This window comes from Ursus arctos, unplaced genomic scaffold (assembly GCF_023065955.2).
Source record: "Ursus arctos isolate Adak ecotype North America unplaced genomic scaffold, UrsArc2.0 scaffold_33, whole genome shotgun sequence".
Classification (NCBI taxonomy): Eukaryota; Metazoa; Chordata; class Mammalia; order Carnivora; family Ursidae; genus Ursus; species Ursus arctos.
The window spans coordinates 17048192-17069013 of NW_026623019.1; the positions used below are offsets into that span (position 1 = coordinate 17048192).

The 20822-nt window shown below is 35.2% G+C and overlaps 1 protein-coding gene across 4 annotated transcripts in view; it reads left to right on the forward strand.

The window, feature by feature from the left end:
• The window catches only part of VPS13A (vacuolar protein sorting 13 homolog A), a 242767-nt gene that overhangs the window by 59294 nt on the left and 162651 nt on the right, over positions 1–20822 (forward strand). For all 4 annotated transcript variants that reach the window (XR_008956869.1, XM_026518814.4, XM_026518816.4 and 1 more), the window contains exons 22-23: positions 854–971; positions 13184–13322. Coding sequence is in view for 3 of the 4 variants with exons in the window: in XM_026518814.4 (XP_026374599.1) it covers positions 854–971; positions 13184–13322 (257 nt within the window). In the remaining variant the exon portion in view is untranslated. The remainder of the gene's footprint in view (positions 1–853; positions 972–13183; positions 13323–20822) is intronic.

The following is a 20822-nucleotide window of genomic DNA, read 5'->3' on the forward strand; positions in this document are numbered from 1 at the left end:
GGGTTGCTTTAGGTAATTGTCATAAGCTCTCTTGATAAATACTGAAAACATGCATTTACATATTTTTTCTCTATACATTGAGAATAGAAGGAAATACTTTATTACTCCTGATACTGTTAGAATTTTTAGAATTGTAATAGAGTTCACTTTACTACCTTTCTCTGCATCTAATCTTTCATTGGCTTGGTCTTCCTTGATTGAGGACTTTTTCTTATGAGGATTATTAGGCTCAGATGAGCTTTAATGTATATGAAGATGCACTGTATCACACAGATTTCATGTTAGCAGACCTGGATGTCAGTTTCACTTGTACCACACGCTGGCCTTTTGACCGTAAGCAAATTAAAAAATTCCTCTGAGTTTCACTTTTCTGAAATGAGGTGATTAAACATCATTGTGAGAATTAAATGAAAATTTAAACATTGCCTAGAACAATGTCTGTTACAAATCTCGAATAACTGGTTGCTTTTATTAATACAGAAAAACTGCTTTTCTCTGCCTTTTTCATTATTGCCTTAGAGCCATGTTGTTTTTGGGTAAAGTATCTGCTGGGTGTGGTGACTGTAAATGGATGCACAGTAGATTTGATTAAACTGTGTTGTTGGTTTTTTAATAAGCGTTTTCCTATTGAAATAGAGAGTCTTTCTGAAGCAGCAAAAGAAGTGAAAGGGAAGTGAATTTACCTGCTCATTGTGTGTACCTAGGAAGGTGGCATTAAGATTATCTAGATGTAGGGAAGATTTTTCCATACCAGGCAGTATATGACTACAAAGTATTAATGGTGATTTTAGGTTTAATGTGTTTTTCAAATTATATGTGTGCTGGATAAACATGTACTGTTTTCCATAATTAGGCGATAATTGGAGAGAAGCACGAAAACTCAACGTATCTACACAGCACATTTTGGTACCTATGCACTTCAATGTGGAGCTCTCCAAGGCCATGGTTTTCATGGATATAAGGATGCCCAAGTATGTATTGTCTCTTTCGTGTGATTGTAGATTTTCTAAGGGAATACTGTATATCATTGATTTTGTGTGTGTGTATGTGTGTGTGTGTATGGTAAAAATATACGTAACATAAACTTTATAATTCATTGGCATTAAGTAATTCACATTGTTGTGTGACAACCATCACCATCCATCTCCATAACTGTCATCTTCCCAAACTGACACTACTCGTTAAATAATAATGCCTCACTCCCCCAGCCCATGGCAGTCATGATTGATTATGTTATCTCTCTATAAATGTGGCTACTCTGGGTAACTTACATAAATGTGACCATGCAATATTTGTCCTTCTGTGTCTGAGTTATTGTACATAGTATAATGCCTTCAAGGTTTATCCATGTTGTAGCACACATCAGAATTTCATTTGTTTTTAAGGCTGAGAAATATTCCATTGCATCTATAGAGATCACATTTTATCTCTTCATCTGTCAATGGACATTTGGATTATTGCAGTGAAATTTGGCTGTTGTAATAGTGCTGCCATGAAAATTGATATACAAGTATCTGTATGCGTCCTTGGTTTAAATTCTTTTGTTTATATATCCAGAAGTGGAATTGCTGGATCATAAGATAATTTAATTTTTTTATTTTAATTTTAATTAATTATTTTTTAAAGATTTTATTTATTTATTTGACAGAGAGACAGCCAGCAAGAGAGGGAACACAAGCAGGGGGAGTGGGAGAGGAAGAAGCAGGCTCCCAGCAGAGCAGGGAGCCCAGTGCGGGGCTCGATCCCAGGACCTGGGGATCATGACCTGAGCTGGAGGCAGACGCTTAATGACTGAGCCACCCAGGCACCCCAAGATAATTTTATTTTTAATTTTTTGAGGAGCTGCCCTGCTGTTTTCCATAGCAGCTGTACCATTATATTCCTACCAGCAGTGCACAAGGATTCCAATTTCTCCACCTCTTTACCAGCTTTTATTTTCTTATTTTTAAAAATAGTCCTCCCTGATATGTATGAAGTAGTTATCTAATTATAGTTTTCAGTTGCATTTTCCTAATGATTACTGATTAGGTAATTTTCAGGTACTTACTGGTAGTTCATGTATTTCTTTGGAGAAATATCTATTCAAGTCCTTTACCCATCTTTAACTGGGATTTTGTTAAGTTGCAGGAGTTTTTTATTGTTTTAAAATATATTATTTAAATATATTATTCTTATCAGATAAATGATTTGCAAATATTTTCTCTCATTTTGTGGATTGCCTTATTTATCACTCTTTTAATAGTGTCCTCTGATGCATAAAAGTTTTAAATATTAAGTCCGGTTTATCTGTTGACTGTGCTTTTGGTGTTATATCTAAGAAATTATTTTCAAATTCAGTGTCATAAAACTTCTGTATCTTTTGTACGACGAGTTTTATGCTTTCAGCTTTGATGTTTAGATCTTTGATAGATCTGGAGTTATTTTTTTGGATATGGTATAAGGTATGGACTCAGCTTTGTTCTTTTGTATGTGGATATCTGCTTTCCCCAGCACCATTTATTGAAACGACTATCCTTTCTCCACTGAACAGTCTTGGAACCATTATTGAAAATCATTTGATCATATATGTGAGGGTTTATTTCTGGGTTTTCTATTTCCTTGGTCTCTATTTCTATCTTTATACCAGAGCCACACAGTTTTGATGACTATAGCTTTGTAGTAAGTTTTGAAATCAGGAGTGTGAGTTATCCAACCTTGTTTTCTAGATTGTTTTGGCTATTTGGGATCCTTTGAGATGCCATATGAATTACATGGTGGATTTTCTGTTTTTATAAAAGATACTTTGATTTTCATATGGATTGCATTGAATCTGTAAATGCTTTGAGTAGTGACATCTTAATATTAAGTCTTCCAATCCATGAACATGAGAAGGCTTCCCTTTTTTCTTTGTGTCTTCTATAATTTCTTTCAGCAGCATTTTGGTAGTTTGCGATGTATGTCTTTTACTTCCTTGGTTAAGTTTATTCTTTTTGATGTTATTGTAAATGGAATGTTTTCTTAATATCCTTTTTGGATTATTTATTGTTGCTGTATAGAAATGGATTCTTAACTTTTTAAGGGACCTCCACACTGTTTTCCAGAGTGGCTGTACCAACTTGCATTCCCACCAACAATGTAGGAGGGATCCCCTTTCTCTACATCCTTTCCAACAATTGTTGTTTCTTGCCTTGTCAATTTATGCCATTCTAACTGGCATAAGGTGGTATCTCAGTGTGGTTTTGATTTGAATTTCCCTGATGGCTAATGATTTTGAACATTTTTTCATGTGTCTGTTAGCCATTTGTTTGTCTTCATTGGAAAAGTATCTATTCATATCTTCTGCCCATTTTATGATTTGTTTATTTGTTTCTTGTGTATTGACTTTGAGAAGTTCTTTGTAGATCTTGGATACCAGTCTTTTGTCTGTGGTGTCACTCATCTATGGAACATAAGAACTAGGAAGATCGGTAGGAGAAGAAAGGGATAAAGAAAGGGGGGGTAATCAGATGGGGGAATGAAGCATGAGAGACTGTGGACTCTGAGAAACAAACTCAGGGCTTCAGAGGGGAGGGGAGTGGGGGAATGGGATAGACCGGTGATGGGTATTAAGGAGGGCACGTATTGCATGGTGCTCTGGGTGTTATACGCAAGTAATGAATCATCGAACTTTACATCGGAAACCAGGGATGTACTGTGTGGTGACTGACATAATATAATAAAAAAAATTATAATAAAAAAAAAGAAATGGATTCTTCTGAGTTGATTTTAATATTCTGTAACTTTGTTGAATTCATTTATTGTGTGTGTGTGTGTGTGTGTGTGTGTGTGTGTTAGGATTTTCCACATATAAGATCACTTCATCTTTGAACAAAGGCAGTTTTACTACTTTCTTTCCAATTTGGATGCCTTTAACTTTGTCTTGCCTTATTAGTTTCACTAGAATTTCCAGTGCTGTGTTGAGTAGAAGTGATTTAAGCAGTCATCCTTTATCCTGAGCATAGAGGAAAAGCTTTTGGTCTTTCATCACTGAGTATGTTAGCTGTAGGTTTTTTCATATATGACCTTTCTTATGTTGATGTGGTTTTCTTCTGTTGCTAATTTGTTGGATGTTTCTATCGTGGAAGTGTGTTGAATTTTTTCAAATACTTTTTTTCAGCAGAGGAAATGATTGTGTATTTCTTTTCCTTCATTCTATTACTGTGGTGTATTATAATGGTCTGTCTTCATATGTTGAACCATTCTTGCATTCTAGGAATAAATTCTGGGTCATGGTGTATAATCCTTTTAATGTACTGTTGAGTTTTGTTTGCTAGAATTTTGTTGAGGATTTTTGCATCAGTGGTCATAAGGGATATTGGTCTGTAGTTTTCTTGAAGTGTTTTTGTCTGGCTTTGGTATCAGAGTGTTGATGGCCTTAAAATGAGCTAGGAAGTGTTCCTTTCTCTTCCAGTGTTTGGAAGATTTTGAGAAGAATTTATATTCTTTTAAAGTGTTTGCTAGAATTCACTAGTGAAATCCTCTAATCATGGGCATTTCATTATTGGGAGATTTTTGATTACTGATTCCATCTCCCTACTAGTTATAGGTCTATCCAGGTTTTCTGTTTCTTCACAGCTTAGGGTTTTGGTAGGTTTTTTAGGTTCCTAGAAATTTGTCCACTTCATCTTGATTATCCAGTTTGTTGGTGTAAAATTGTTCATAGTGCTGTCTTATGATCATTCTTATTTCAGTAGAATTGGTAGTAATGCCCCTGTTTTCATTGCCGATTTCAGTTGTCTTTTCTCTTTTTATTTCTCAGTCTCCCTAAAAGTTCAACTCTGTTGATCTTTTTGAAGAACCACTTATCAGTTTTGTTGAACTTCTCTGTTATTTCTCAGTTGTCTGTTTTGGTTCTCTTTGCTCTTTTACTTTTGCCGACCTTTGATTTAGCTTGCTCTTTTTCTAGTTTCTTAAGCTGTAAAGTTAGTTTGTCTATTTGAGATATTTTTTTAACATAAGTGTTTACAGCCATACGTTTCCCTCAGTATGGTTTTTGCTATATTCTATAAATTTTGATATCCTCTGTTTTCGTTTTTACTTGTCTCAAGATATTTATCCTTTTCCTCGTGATTTCTTCTTTGACTTATTGTTTAATATGTGTGTTGTTTAATTTCCACATATTTGTGAATTTTACACTTCCCTTCTTCTGATTTCTAGTTTCATTCCATTGTGATCGGAAAAGATGCTTTCAGTGATTTCAGACCTCTAAAAAATTAGACACTTGTTTGTGGCCTTATTTATGGTTTGTCCTGGAGCATGTTCTGTGTGCATTTAAGAAAAATGTGTATTCTGCCGTTTTGGTCCATTTTTGTCAATAACATTGTTCTCGTCCTCCATTGTTGGGCTTTTCTCTGGTTGTTGCATCAGATATTGAAATGGGGTATTGAGTCTGATGACTGTAGATCTGTTTCTTTCCTCAATTCCGTCAGTGTTTGATTCATATATTTTTTATCTGATGTCTGGTGCATATGTTTTAATTTATGTCTTCTTAGTGAAATTACCTTTTTATCATTGTATATTGTCCTTTGTCTCTAGTAACAGATTTTGACTTATAATCTCTTCTAACTGCTTTTATTAAAGCTATTCCTGATGTCTTATATTTGTTATTTGCATGAGATATTTTTTTCTGCTCTTTAACTTTCAAACTATTTGTGTCCTTAGATCTAAACTGAGTGTCTGGCAGACAGCCTATAGTTGAATCTCATTTTTTCCCATGCATTCTGTCAGTTTATATCTTGGATTTGAAAGCTTAAACCATTTACGTTTAAAGTAAATATTGATATGGAAGGACTTTTGTTGTTTTGTTCTTTCTTTCTTTCTTTTTTTAAATATTTTTTATCATGTTAGTCACCATACAGTACACCCCTAATTTTTGATGTAAAGTTCCATGATTCATTACTTGCGTATAACACCCAGTGCTCCAATGCAATACGTGCCCTCCTTAATACCCATCACCAGCCTATCCCATTCCCCCACCCCTCTCCCCTCTGAAGCCCTCAGTTTGTTTCCCAGAGTCCATAGTCTCTCATGGTTCATTCTCCCTTCTGTTTACCCCCCCTTTCTTCTTCCCTTTCTTCTCCTATGTTATTTATTTCTATAGGTTTTACAGCTTTTTTGTTCCTTATTTTCTCTTTCACTGCCTTCATTTGCATTTAGTTTTTTTTGTTTTGACATGGTTTGACTGTTCTATTTTCCTTGTGTGCATATTCTGTAGATATTTTATTATTGGTTATTATGGAGATTACATGTAGCATTGTAAAGTTGTGGCAATTTATTTAAAATTGACACCAACTGAACTTGAATTGCATACAAAAAATTACTTCTTTACTGCTCCACTTCCCTTCATTTTATGTTACTATTGTCACACATCTTAAGGATTGTGTACCCATTTAACATAGATTTATAATTTTATGCATTTGTCTTTTAAATCCCATAGAAAATAAAAAGTAGAGTAAAAATAAAAAACTGTAATAAGTAATACTTGATTTACACTTTTCATGTAAATACCTTTATCTAAAGATAAATCTCAATAAACTGAGATCCTTATAATTTATTGTTAGCTGAAACTCTGAGCCGAGGATTCTAAGTAGAGATGTCTGTTGAACTTGACTGTACTGTTAAGATATGTGGTTCTAAATAGTTTTAGACTGTAGCTAACCCTTTCATTTCTTTCCGCCATACTTTTTCTCTCCCTTGCGAACATTGAAATCTCAGCCAGACATCTATTTTATAATTTAACCAAAGACCCATTTAATACTTCCCGAACAGCCCCAGGGGATTGGTACAACAAGAGAACGCTCATAAAGTCGTGCTCAAGGCTTTGGGTCTGAAGTATAGGGAGAAGGATAGAGGTAAGCAGTAAATAGTCTGGCCTTTTCCCATATGCTGTAAGATGTGGCTGTTACTTAACTGCTCTTGTCACATGAAAGAGAGACCTACACCCTTCTCTGTTGCTTTTTAAAGTATAGTGACTCTGTCTACTAGCAAATGTAGCGTAGTGTACTAAATCTTGTTCTCCTAGACTACTTCTAGGAAATCAAACTGCACTCTGAGAGTCTTAAGGCAGAGGAATGTCAGAAATTTGGCTTGAGAAAGAAGGAAAGAAAGCCATTCTACACATTCTGCTGTTTTTTCATAATCCAGCACTAGGTGTAGTTTGATTTTAGAAACGCGGCTTAGGCTCTTTAGTTCTTACCCAGATGTCACACTGCCAATTTACTGTTGTTAAATGTTTCTTGTAAAGTTTGTCAGTATGTGGTAAAGAGCAAAGGTGTATGTGATTTCCTGTTGTAAACATGAGTATGAATTGATTCCTTTTTAGCTTATTTCTGTGTATGCTAGAATCTAGAAAGTCAGGGGGTACCAGAAAAAAGTTGATACTTTTCTGAAGGACCTTGCTTTGGATTGCTCTCTCAGTGTACAATTAGGAAGAATTTATGTCCTGTAATGCAGGGAATATGTATAATGTAGAAACAATTGAAATAACCGATTAAAATACTTAGGTAGATAGATAGATAGATAGATAGATAGATAGATAGATAGATAGATAGATAGAGGAAGGGGATCAAGAGGTCAATCCAATATAGCAGTTGCAGATTTTTTCTGTAAAGGGCCAGATAGTAAACATTTTAGGCTTGAATTCCGTATTGTTAGTCATAACTATTCAACTCTACTGTTTTAGGATGAACACAGCCATAAACAATACATATTGAATGGGCATAGGTGTGTTCCAATAATACTTAATTTATCAAAATAAGTAACAGGCTGAATTAGTCAATGACCATATTTTGCCAGTCTCTGAGTCAGCGCATTATAGTCAGACATGACCAATAAAGGGGAAAAGATACCGGGAAAGCCATTTGAACTAGTATTCTAATGATACTAAAATTGCTATAGGTTAGGATCAGAGATGTACAGCTAATTATAATAAAAGGCAGAAACTAAATGATTTAGAAAGATCAAATCTGAGAAGCATTTGATTTCAATTTAGTGAGCTGGAACAGTATAAAGTGAATATATCTTATGTAAAACTCTGGAACTGTCCAAGTATCAGGCAGCATCCTTTGAAATTTGAGCTTAAAACTTTTAAGGCAAATAAAAGGAAGTGTTCTATTTGGTATGTAGTAATTTGATGCCCCCATTTTCGGGTTGTACAATTGATATGTATAAAAAAAATTGAAAAGTTTAGATACATTGAGATAGATTCATAATATGTACCTAAGTTAAACTAGTATATATGGAACTAATTACATATATTTAGTCTATTGGAGGTAAAAGAAGGTTGTAATTTTCTCAAGAAATGCAGATATATTTTTAGACTGATAACTTTAGTCATGTGTGGGAGTTGAAAAAGTTAAGTTTTAGGAAAAATATAGGGATAAAAATGGTGAGTAAAAATGTACTTGCATTTTGATCTCAGTTTCTTTTAGACTCTTATTTTTTTGAAGACTATTTAGAGGGGCGCCTGGGTGGCTCAGTCTTTGAAGCATCTGCCTTCGGCCCGGGACCCTGGGATCCAGCCCCATGTTGGGCTTCCTGCTCAGTGGGGAGCCTGCTTCTTCCTCTCCCTCTGCCTGCCATTCCCCCTGCTTGTGTTCGTGCTCTCTCTCTCTCTCTCTCTCTCTCAAATAAAATCTTTTTAAAAAAGACTATTTAGAACAGTTTTAGGGTCACAGGAAAAAGTTGAAGTATAGTTGACATGTAAGGTTACATTAGTTTCAGGTGTACACAGTGATTTGACACCTCTGTATGTTGTGCTGTGCTCACCACAGGTGTAGCCACTTTCTATCACAATACAAGGCTATTACAGTATCATTTGACTGTATTCTCTGTGCTGTACCTTTTTATCCCCATGACTTACTCATTCCATAACTGGAAGCTTTTACCTCCCACTACCCTTCACCCATTTTGCCCAACCCACTCCCCGAGCCCACTGGTAACCATCACTTTATTCTCTGTGTTTGTGTGTCTCTTTGTTTTTGTTTTTTTGGATTCCATGTAGAAGTGAAATCATATGGTATTTATTTCAATTAGCATTGTACCTTCTAGTCTTTACATATCACAAATGACAAGATTTCATTTTTTTTTATGGTGGAGTAATATTCCATTATATATGTGTACCACAATTTTTTAGCCATTTATCTATTGATGGACACTTCAATGGTGTGTCCATCTGCTGGCTATTATAAATAATACTACAAACATAAGTATGCATGTATTTCTTCAAATTACTCTTCTCATTTTCTTTGGGTTGATAACCACCAGTGAAATTATTGGATCATAGAGTATTTGTTTTTAATTTTTTGAGGAACCTCCATACTGTTTTCTGCAATGGCTGCACAAATTTACATTCCTACCAATGGTACATGAGGATTCCTCTTTCTTGATATCCTCGGCAACAGTTGTTACTTGTCTTTTTTATTCTAGTCATTCTGACATGTTTCAGGTGATATCTCGTGGTTTTGATTTGCATTTCCCTGATGATGAATGATATTGAGCATGTTTTCATGTGTCTTTTAGCCATCTGTATGTCTTCATTGGAAAAACGTCTATTCAGGTCCTCTGCCCATTTTTTAATTGGATTGTTTGGTTTCTTTGGTGTCAAGTTGTAGAAATTCTTATATACTTTGGATATTAACCCTTTATCAGATATATTATTTGCAAGTATCTTCTCCCATTCAGTAGGTTGCCTCTTCATTTTGTTGATGGTTTCCTTTGCTGTACAAAAGCTTTTTATTTTGATGTAGTCTCAGTAGTGTATTTTTGCTTTTGTTTCTTGTGCCTGAGGAGAGATACTTTGAAAACTGTTAAGGCTGATGTACAAGAGATTACTGTCTGTTTTCCTTTAGGATTTTTATGGTTTTAGGTCTCAAGGAGTTGAAACTTAGATCCGCACAAAACCTGCATGCAGTTGTTTATAGCAGTTTTATTCACACTTTTATATAAAGCTTATACACATAAATTTTATATTTCAATTTTATAGCCCAGGCTTGTAAGCAACCAAGATGTCATTCAATAGGTGATTGATAAACTATAGCATATCAAACAATGAAATACTATTCACTGCTAAAAGGAAATGAGCTGACAAGTCATAAAAAGATGTGGAGAAACGTTAAATGCATATTACCAAGTGAAAGATGCCAATCTGAAAAGGCTACATATTGTATGATTTCAACTAGATGACTTCTGGAAAACACAAAACTGTGGGTACAGTTTAAAGATCAGTGCTTGCTAGGGCTTGAAGGTGGTAGGGGAGGGATGAATAATTAAAGCACAAGGGGTTTTTAGGGCAGTGAAAATACTCTATATGATATACTCTAAATGATAGGATGATTAATACATATCGTTATGCACTTGACCAAACCCACAGAATGTACAACGCCAAGCGTGAACAGTAATGTAAACTGTGAACTTTGGTGATTATGATGTGTCAGTGTAGGTTCATCAGTTTCAACAAATGTACCATTCTGGTTGGGAATGTTTTTAATGAAGGAGAAAATGGATGGGTAAACGCAAGGGATATATATATATATATATAAATCTATCTCCTTTCAGTTTTTCTGTGACCCTTACTTGTAGATAACATGAAACTATACATAGAAAACCCTAAAGACTCTACCAGAAATCTATTAGAATAAATGTATTCAATAAACTTGCAGATAAATAATTAATATACAGAAATCTATTTCATTTTGATACACTAATAACAGTGCAAAAAGAGAAATTAAGAAAAAAATCCCATTAACAATTGCACCAAAAAGAATAACATACCTAAGAATAAACATAACCAAGGAAAGGAAAGACCTGTACTCTGAAAACTATAATCATTGGTGAAACAAATTGAAGACACCAATAGATGGAAAGCTATATATGCTCATTTTTGGAAGAATTGATATCATTAAATGTCCATACAACTCAAAGCAATCTACAGATTAAATATGATATTTTGATAAATATCAACAACATTGCTCACTGAACTAGAACAAATAATCCTAAAATCTATATTGAACCACAAAAGAGCCTGAATAGTCAAAGCAGTCTTGAAAAAAAAATTAAAGCTGGAGATACCACAATCTCAGATTTCAAGATATAATTCAAAGCTATAATAAAACAGTATGATGCACAAAAATAGATACATTGATCAATGGAACAGAATAGAGTGCCCAGAGATAAACCCATACCTATATGGTCAATTGTAACAAAGGAGGCAAGAATATACAATGAAAAGAAGGCAGTCTTTTCAAAAAATGGTGCTAAGAAAATTGGACAGCTACATGCAAAAGAATGGAAATTGGACCACTTTCTTACAGCATACACAAAAATGAAGTCAAAGACCGAAGTATGAGACCTAAAACCATAAAAAGCCTAAAAGAAAACATAGATAGTAATTTGAACATTAGCCTTAACAACATTTTTCTAGATTAGTCTGTTCAGTTTTTTGAAGAGTATATCTTTGCTTCATTGTACTGCCTTTTCTCCTTTGTCAAAGATCAGTAGGCTGAATTTATGGAAGTCGGCTCCTGGGCTCTCTATTCTGACCATTGATCTACTTGTCTGTTTGATTGCCAATACCAGTATCATGCTTACTGTAGCTATAATAGTAAGCCTTGAGGTCAGGGAGTGTCAAGTCTCCAACCTTGTTCTTCTCCTTCAATATTATCTCCAACCTTTTTCTTCTTCAATATTATGTTGGCTATTCTGGATCTTTTACCTCTCCATTTAAACTTTAGAGTCATTTTGTCAGTATTCATTAAGTAGTTGGCTGGGATTTTGACTTTAATTGCATTGAATCTGTGGATCATTTTAGGAAACACTGACATCTTGAGAATATTGAATTTTGTTATCCACAAATAAATATGGAGTATCTCTTCATTTATATTCATTTCTTCTTTGATTTCATTCATCAGAGAGTTTGGCAGTTTCCTCTATATAGATCTTGTATATGTTTTGTGAGATTTATACCCAAGTATTAACATTTTTTGGGTGCTAATATAAATGGTGTTATTTTTAATTTTTAAATTCTACTTGTCCATTGTATGTAGAAAAGCAATTGACTGTTGCATACCAACCTTGTATTATGCACCTTAGTATAAGGGCTTATTAGTTCTTGGAGTCTTTTTTTTTTTTTTTTTAAGATGTTCTGTATAGATAGATGATCATGTCGTCTGTGAACAGAATCTGCATACCTTTTCCTTTCCTTGTCCTAATGCATTGGCAGGGACTTCTAGTACAGTGTTGAAAAGGAGTGATCAGAGCAACCTCTTTGCTTTGTACCTGAGTGGGAAAACTGAGTTTCTTATCATTAAATATGATGATAGCTGTAGGTTTTTTGATGATACTCTTTATCAAGTTGAAGAAGCTCTCCTTTATTCTAGTTCACTGAGAGTTTTTATCATGAATAGGTGTTGGATTTTGTCATGTAAAACATGTAAAGTTCATATGATCATGTAATTTTTCTTCAGTCACATCTGACTTAAACATGGTTTAGGTGTATTATCTCTTAGAGAAGTTATTTGAACTTGCTAAGCATTAGTTTCCTGTTAGGAACCGTGTACATATGGGAACTTATAAAAAACAGCAGAAATTGGTTGTCTACCGTATAGGTTGTGAGAACTTATGATAATGCATATCAGTGCTTTCCTTAATGTGTATCATGTAATAAACAGTAATTATTAATTTTCAGGTGTCTTTGGCAAATAGTAAAGGGATAATAAGCATAATAACATTAGAAAATAAATTTCTGGGGCGCCTGGGTGGCTCAGTCGGCTAAACTTCTACCTTCAGTTCAAGTCATGATCCCAGGATCCCTGGGATCAAGTGCGTGTCAGGCTCCCTGCTCAGCATTGAGTCTTCTCCCTCTACCCCTCCCCCTGCTCATGCTCGCTTGCTCTCTCTTGCTCTCTCAAAAATAAATAAATAAAATCTTAAAAAAAAAAAAATCTGAAAAATAATGAGGTTAGTTCACCTGATGAGGTGGGTTACTAAGGCCAAATAGAAATTTGAGTGGAGATTGTGGAATGTCTTATGGACTGTGTGGATAATTTTTAGAGCTTAAAATTGCATTTTCTTATTTTTGGATATATTAAGGGGAACATTTGTGTTTTTAATTAGTACACTTAAATCAGAATGACGTTTGCTTTATAATGATTCCTGTTTTTTGAAACAGATTCAAGATTTTTGGAAAGTTACCACTGATTTCTTTACGAATCTCAGATAAAAAACTGCAAGGAATTTTGGAATTGATTGAAAGCATTCCGAAACCCACACCTGCAACTGAAACATATGCCCCTGTCAAACCATTTCAGGTAATATTTTTGCAAAATTGATAAAAGTACAAATTAAAGAAACTTGACAACTTAACCCACAATTTTGGGCAAAACAATTCATTTTCAAGAGACCTTTAAAAATTACATTTTAGGTGCGTCTGGGTGGCTTAATCTGTTAAGCATCTGACTCTGTCTCAGCTCAGGTCTTGATTGCAGGGTTGTGAGTTCAAGTCCCACAATGGGCTCCATGCTGGACATGGAGACTGCTTTAAAAAAAAAGAAAAGTTGGGGCACCTGGGTGTCTCTGTTGGTTAAATGTCCAACTCGATTTTGGCTCAGGTCATGATTTCAGGGCTTTGAGATTGAGCCCTGCTTTGTACTCTGTGCTGGGCGTGGAGCCTGTTTAAGATTCTCTCTCTCTCCCTGCTGCTGCCCCATCCCCTGCCGTGTTACTCTCACTCTCTAAAAAAAATTTTTTTTTTTTTTTTTACATTGTAAAAGAGAAAGTGTTGAAAGAGTAAAAGGTGCAAATAGTAAAGAAAGTTGTATGATAAGTCTGCCTTTCTTCACTTGTCTGGCTTGCAGTCACTGTCCTCAGTGGTAACACTGTCAACTGCCACTTCTCTTGTTTTCCAGAATGTTTATGGCATATACTATGGCATGCTCATGTGTGTATATATATGTATGTACTCTTATGTTCTCAAAATTTACGTAAATTGTATAATTATACTTACTGTTCTGAATCTGTTTTCTTTGCACAGTTATCATATTTTATATACCTTAGAGATAGCTTCATATTAGCGCGTACAGATCTGTTTTACTTTTATAGAGCAATATAGTATTGAATTGTGCAAGCGTACCATCATTTGCCTAATGTAATCCCCTATTGATGGACATTGATATTGATATGAGTGCTCATAGTTATAACCTACTGCTTTCAGCTTCCTTGTACTTATATTTGGGTATATTTTTATCCATTGGATAAATTCATACAAGTGGAATTGCTCAGTGAATTTTATATTTTCATGAACTTCGCCAAATTTTCTTTTTTAAATTGAGTACTAATTTATAGTCCCACCAGCAGTAAATGAATGTTTGTTTCTCTGTTCTCTTTAGTCTTAAGTATTAACAATTTAAGATTTATTCTATTAAATGAAAAAGTGTTACATTCTCGTTTTGATTTGCATTTACAGGTAACATAGACTTATGTTCTTAAGTTTATTGGGTGTTTGACTTTCTGTTTTTGAAAACTGCTATGTTTGTCTTGTGTTGTGGTTTTTCCAATTAAGGAAATTGTTGCTGTTTGTCCGTTAAAAACTTTTTTTCTTTTTTTCTTGGATTCATTTATTTTTGGGATACCAAAGCTTTTGCTTTTCACATATTCAAAGTTATTAAGGTGGAATGCCTGGCTCAGTCAGTTAAGCGTCTGCGGTTGGCTCAGGTCATGATCCCAGCGTCCTGGGTCAAGTCCTGAATTGGGCTCCCTGCTCAGCTGGGAGCCTGCTTCTCCCTCTGTCTGCCTCTCACTTCCTCTTTCTGACAAATAAATAAATGAAATCTAGAAAAAAAGGTTATTAAGGTTTTCCTTCATGATTTCTCTGTTTTATTTTATGCACCTTATTTCTTACGAAGAAAATTTCAGAAAGAAAATATCCATTTGGGGCAGCTGGGTGGCTCAGTTGGTTAAGCATCTGCCTTCAGCTCAGGTCATGATATCAGAGTCCTGGGATTGAGTTCCTCATCAGGCTCCTTGCTCAGCGGGGAGTCTGCTTCTCCTTCTACCTCTGCCTCTTCCCACTCTCCCCACCTGTGCTCTCTCTCAAATAAAGAAAATCTTAAAATCCATTCATGTTTTTCTCTTTTTAAAAATTTTCATTTCTTTTCACATTTAACTTTTTTCTTTTGAAATAATTTCAAACTTACAGAAAAATTGTAAAAATAATATAAGGAACTTCATCAAACCCTGTGAGATGCTGACATGTTGTACCATAACCCTGAAAACAGAAGTGTTTTGTAATATTTTTTCATAATCTGTTGCTGAGCTTTTTGTTAACAGTTTCTTTTGAAGAGCAGAGGTTTTAAGTTTTGTTGAAATCCACTTTGTCAGTATTTTCTTTTATGGATGAAGCTTTTTATATCCCATCTCTGAACTCTTTGCCTAACACAAAATCAAGAAGATTTTTCTTGTGTTTTATTCTAGAAATTTTGTAGTTTTAGATTTTATATTCAGCTCCATGATCCATTTTATGTTAAGTTTTTAAGTGGTGCATGTGATGAGTTACTCTGTACATTTGTATTTTTCGTTATTTCAGTTTCATTTGTTGAAAACTCTTTCTTTCTCGATTGAGTTGAGCCTGTTTTTTGGCTCTTTTCTACTCCAGTGATACTGCTTTGATTTGTATCTATCCTTGCGCTAATACTATAATGTCTTATTTACTACATGGGTTCATGGTAAGTACTTTTTAATTAATTAATTAATTAATTAATTTTTGTATCCCCTTCTTTAGATGTTAAGGAGAATTTTTCTGGGACCATCTTGTGAGTCTGGTTCTTCCATCAGTTTTATGCTATGTTGACGGCACTTCTGAGTCCCTTCTGTCGTAATATATACTGTATTTTACACTTTTATTTATGTTTCCTTTTTAAATGCCTCTAAGTTTTAGAAAAAGTACTTGCGTAGGTTCATTCTTAGTTCATTCTTAGTTATCACTGAAGCTTAAAAGGACTCTTCTCTCTCCCATCCCCTGGACTTAATCTGTATATCGTAAGGCTGTCAAGCCTATGATCTACACTACATGTTCTTTTTAAAATCAAATGCCTGTATAAAAATAGGCTGAGAATAACTATGTAATAATTCTTATACTGAATTTCTGTTATGTGTCAGGCCACACATTTGGCTAAGGATTACTGTATAAAGTCATCTGTTAATTATTTATATTCAACACCTAGCCCACCTCTAGATTTTGCATAGTTACTATCTTTAATCCTTATCACAATCTAGCAAGTTAAGTATTAACAGTCATTTTGCCCAGGGAACAGACTCTTAGGTTAAATACTTTGCTAATAAGATCATAAAGCCTGGTAGCTTTTAGCTTGCAGAGCCAAATTTTGAATTCAGGTTTCTTTTTCCCTTTCTGTCTTTAAACAAATCTACAGCCCTACAGCTGACATTCTTTCTACTGTTTTCATGCTGCTTTCTATATAAATGACATCCTAATCTGCAGGGACTTTATTTTCCACTTTTTCCAAGTTTCCTAAGAAAGTTCAGTACCAGAGACTAGATCATTACTAAGAGTTTTAATTTAACCTGAAGGGGTTTCATAGGTCAGCTAAAGAAAAGTTTTTTAAACAAAGAATCACCCCTTCATGGATGCTTGTTTGGCTTGTCTCAGAAACAGAGTTTCAGTCACAAGTCTGAAAGATTTTAACACCTAAATATCTCTTGAAGCTGGATGTCCTTGTTCTCTTTGTACAATAGATTTTTTCTTCTTAATTTTTATTTCAGCTTTATAAAGGTTCAGTTGACACATAAAACTATAAAATATTAATGTGTACGTTGTGGTGGTTTAATATATGTGTATGTTGTGAAAGGATTTCACCTGTCTAGTGAATTAACACATCCCTTACTTCACATACTGGTTTTTGGTGGGAACATTTTGTTCTGCTCTCTGAGCAGATTCCTGTTATTCAGTACAGTTTTGTTGACGTATAGTCACCATAGTTTACATTAGATCCTCAGCCTTACTCATCTCAAAGCTGGAAGTTTGTACCCTTTTACTTAATTGCTCCCTATTTCCTCCACCCTATAGCCCCTGGCAACCACGTCTACACTCTGTTGCTATGTTTGATCTTTTTGTTGTTAGAGTCTGCATATAAGTGATACTGCGCAGTATCTTTCTCAGTTCAGCTTATTCCACTTAGCATCCTTAGCATCATGCCCTCAAGTTCCATTCATGTTGTCACAAATGGCAGGATTTCCTTCCTTCTCATGGTTGAGTAATTTATGTTATATATATAAAAATATATGTGTGTGTGTATATATAATATGTATATGCTTATGTATTGTTTATAAATGCCATGCTGTTATCCATTCATCTGTATGATGGACACTTAGATAGTTTCCCACATCTTGGCTATTACGCTGCAGTGAACATGGGAGTGCAGATTTCTCTTTGATATCCTGTTTTCATTTTGCTTGGAAAAACCAGGAAAGTGAGATTGCTGGATTATGGTAGTTCCTAGTTTTAGTTTTCTGAGGAGCCTCCCCACTGTTTCCATGGTGGCTGCACCAATTTACATTCCCACCAACGCTGCACAGGAGTTCCTTTTTCTCCATATCCTCTCCAATACTTGTTACCTGTTGTCTTTTTTTTTTTTTTTTTCAGTTTTTTTAGAAAATATTTATTTATTCATGAGAGAGAGAGACAGAGGCAAAGGGAGAAGTAGGCTCCCCGAGGAGCAGGGAGCCTGATGCAGGGCTCCATCCCACCGGGATCACTACTTGAGCCAAAGGCAGACGCTTAACGGACTGAGCCACCTAGGTGCCCTTTTTTTCAGATTTTAAAACTTTTTATTTGCATATTAAAAATTGTGCATTCCAGTAATTTAAAACCATTTGAACAAAAATATGGCACTGTGATTAAACCCCATGAACCCTGTTTTATAGCCTGTAAGACACCTTGGGCCAGCTTGTTTTTATTCTAGATTTCACTGTCATCCCACCCAGCATCTTCCTTCACCAAAATGAAAGTTCTTTTCCTTTCTTGCCAGCCAGCTGGCAGATAAGAGTGGCAGACCCAGCCTTCGTTGTCAGTAGTTCTCAGTTCTTTGATGTGAAAAGGATGTAGTATAGTCATTTAAACTTGATCTGACCTCTTTGCATCTTACAAAGTTAGACAGCTAAAAGAAGTAAAATAAGACAGTGCTTGTAAATTTATAGGGCATGTTGGCAGCACATGCCTCATTATGATTCCCTTGCTTGCTTCTCCTGTTCATTTGTTTCTTTTGAAGGTAGTGTATTTCTGTCTTCTTCGATATTGATGTATTGAATTTCTCAATCTCAGCCATACCGGGTTTATCAGACATGGTTGCAGAGGAAGCAGAGTGTGGCACACAAGCAAGTGAAGTCTGGTCTGTGTAGTAGCCACGCTGGGTCTGTTGTCTTTTTGATAGTGGCCATCCTAACACATGTTGGCTGATATCTCATCATTGTTTTGATTTGCATTTCCTTTATTAGTGATGTTGGGCATCTTTTCATGTGTCTGTTGACCATCTGTATGTCTTCTTTGGAAAATGTCCATTTCTTTCTTCTGCCTGTTTTTTAATTGAATTGTTTGTTTTGCTGAGTTGAATGAATTCTGGATATATATTTTGGATATTAATCCCTTATCAGATATATTATTTGCATTTATTTTCTCCCATTCAGTTCATTGCCTTTTCATTTGTTGATAGTTTCCCTTGCTGTGCAGAAGAAGCTTTTTAGTTTGAGGTAGTTCCACTTGTTAATTTTTGCTTTTGCTGCCTTTGCTTTTCATGTCAGATCCAAAAAAATCATTGCCAAGGTTGCTATCAAGGAGCTTACCTGCCTATGTTTTCTTCTACAGGCTTTATGGCTTTAGGTCTTCCATTCAAGTGTGTAATCCATTTTAAGTTGATTTTGTGTATAAGATAGAGGAGTCCAGTTTTATTCTTTTGCATGTGGCTGTCCAGTTTCCCCAGCACCATTTGTTGAAGCAACTGTCCTTTCCTTGCTGTATATTCTTGGCTCCTTTGCCAAAAATTGACCGTTAATGCATAGATTTATTCCTGGCCTCTCATTTCTGTTCCGTTGATTTATGGATCTGTTTTTGTGTTGGTGCCATACTGTTTTAATTACCTTGCTTTGTAATAGAGCTTGAAGTTAGGAAGTGGGATGCCTCCAGCTTTGTTCTTCTTTCTCAAGATTGCTTTGGCTATTCGGGGTCATACAAATGTTAGAATGATTTTTTTTCTACGTGTGTGTAATGTACCACTGGACTTTTGATAGAGATTGCATTGAATCTGAAGATTGCTTTGAGTAGTGTGAACTTTTAACAATACTACTTTTTGCAATCCTTAAGTGTGAAATATCTTTCTATCTATTTGTGTCTTCAGTTTCTTTCATCAATGTTTTATAATTTTCAGGGTACAGATTTTTCACCTCTTTGATGAAATTTATTCGTAGGTGTCCTTTTTGATACAGTTGAAAATGGTAAATCTTGAAATCAGGTAATGTGACATCTAAATTGTTTGCTTTTCCCAAATAGTTTCCACTAGTTCTTCCCCTTTCCCTATAACTTTTAGAATCAGCTTTTTCAGTTCTACAAAAAAATTCTGCTGGGATTTTGATGGTGATTTTATTGTATTAGCAATTTGGGGAGAATTGACATTTTAACAATATTGAATCAGTCCATCAACATGATACATTTTTTCATTTATTTAGGTGTATTTAAGTTTTTTCGTAAGTATTTTGTAGTTGAAATGTACATGTGTTCAGTGTCCTCTGAAAATCCACATATTGAAACCTTGACCCTAGTACCTCAGAAAATGTCACTGTATTTGGAGATAGGGCCTTAAAAAGTGGTTAAATTAATATGAGGCCATTAGAGTGGGTCCTAATGCAGCCTGGCATCTTCATAAGAAGTAGAAATTCAGACAGAGAAAAAGACACCAGAGATACACATGTACAGAGAAAACACCTTGGCGTGGGAGAGCTTAGAGGAGGAGGGCACAGACAAGAGGTGGACATCTGCAAGCCTAGAAGAGAGACCTCAGTTAAAACAAATTATGCCAACACCTTGATCTTGGACTTATTATCCTCCCGAACTGTGAGAAAATAAATTTCTGTTGTTTAAGCCCTCCAGTCTACTAAATTTTGTTATGGCAGCCCTTGCAAACTAATACAGCTTTTGGTACTAGAAAGTGAGGCAAGATGATCCTTGTTATGAAATGGGAAAGAACTTGGCCGAATTGTTTTCTAGTGTGTAACTTGTAAGTGATGAACTTGAATATTTAATTGAGATTTCTAAGCAAACTGTTCAAGACATGGTCTTAGTTTTTCTTAATTGCTTATAGTAAAATGCAAGAAAAGATACATTTTTAAGAAGGATTTTGTAAGCACATCAGTAACAGAACTTAAGATTGGGCAAATGCTCAGCCTATCCATATTACAAAAATGGGAAAGTGTGTTACAGAGAGAAAACCAAGGGCATTTGCACAAAACACTTGATAAAGGGCTTAAGGGTGTGATTCATGGGTCTGTCTAACCCACCATCTCAGCCAAAGATGGGAATAGAGATGGGGCTGTACCGGCTGGCTGAAGTACTGCCAGCTTAGACTAAAGAGGGCAGAGTCTCAGAACAAAATGAAGAAAATCCCTTAAACTTCTGAGATACTACAGGGTAGGACACTAGAGCCATCCAGCTGGGAACGTGCTTTATTCCTCAGAAGGGAAAAGAATAATCCTGAAGGCTATTCTGAGATCCACAGAGGTGCCACTACCAACATGGGCTCAGAAGGTAT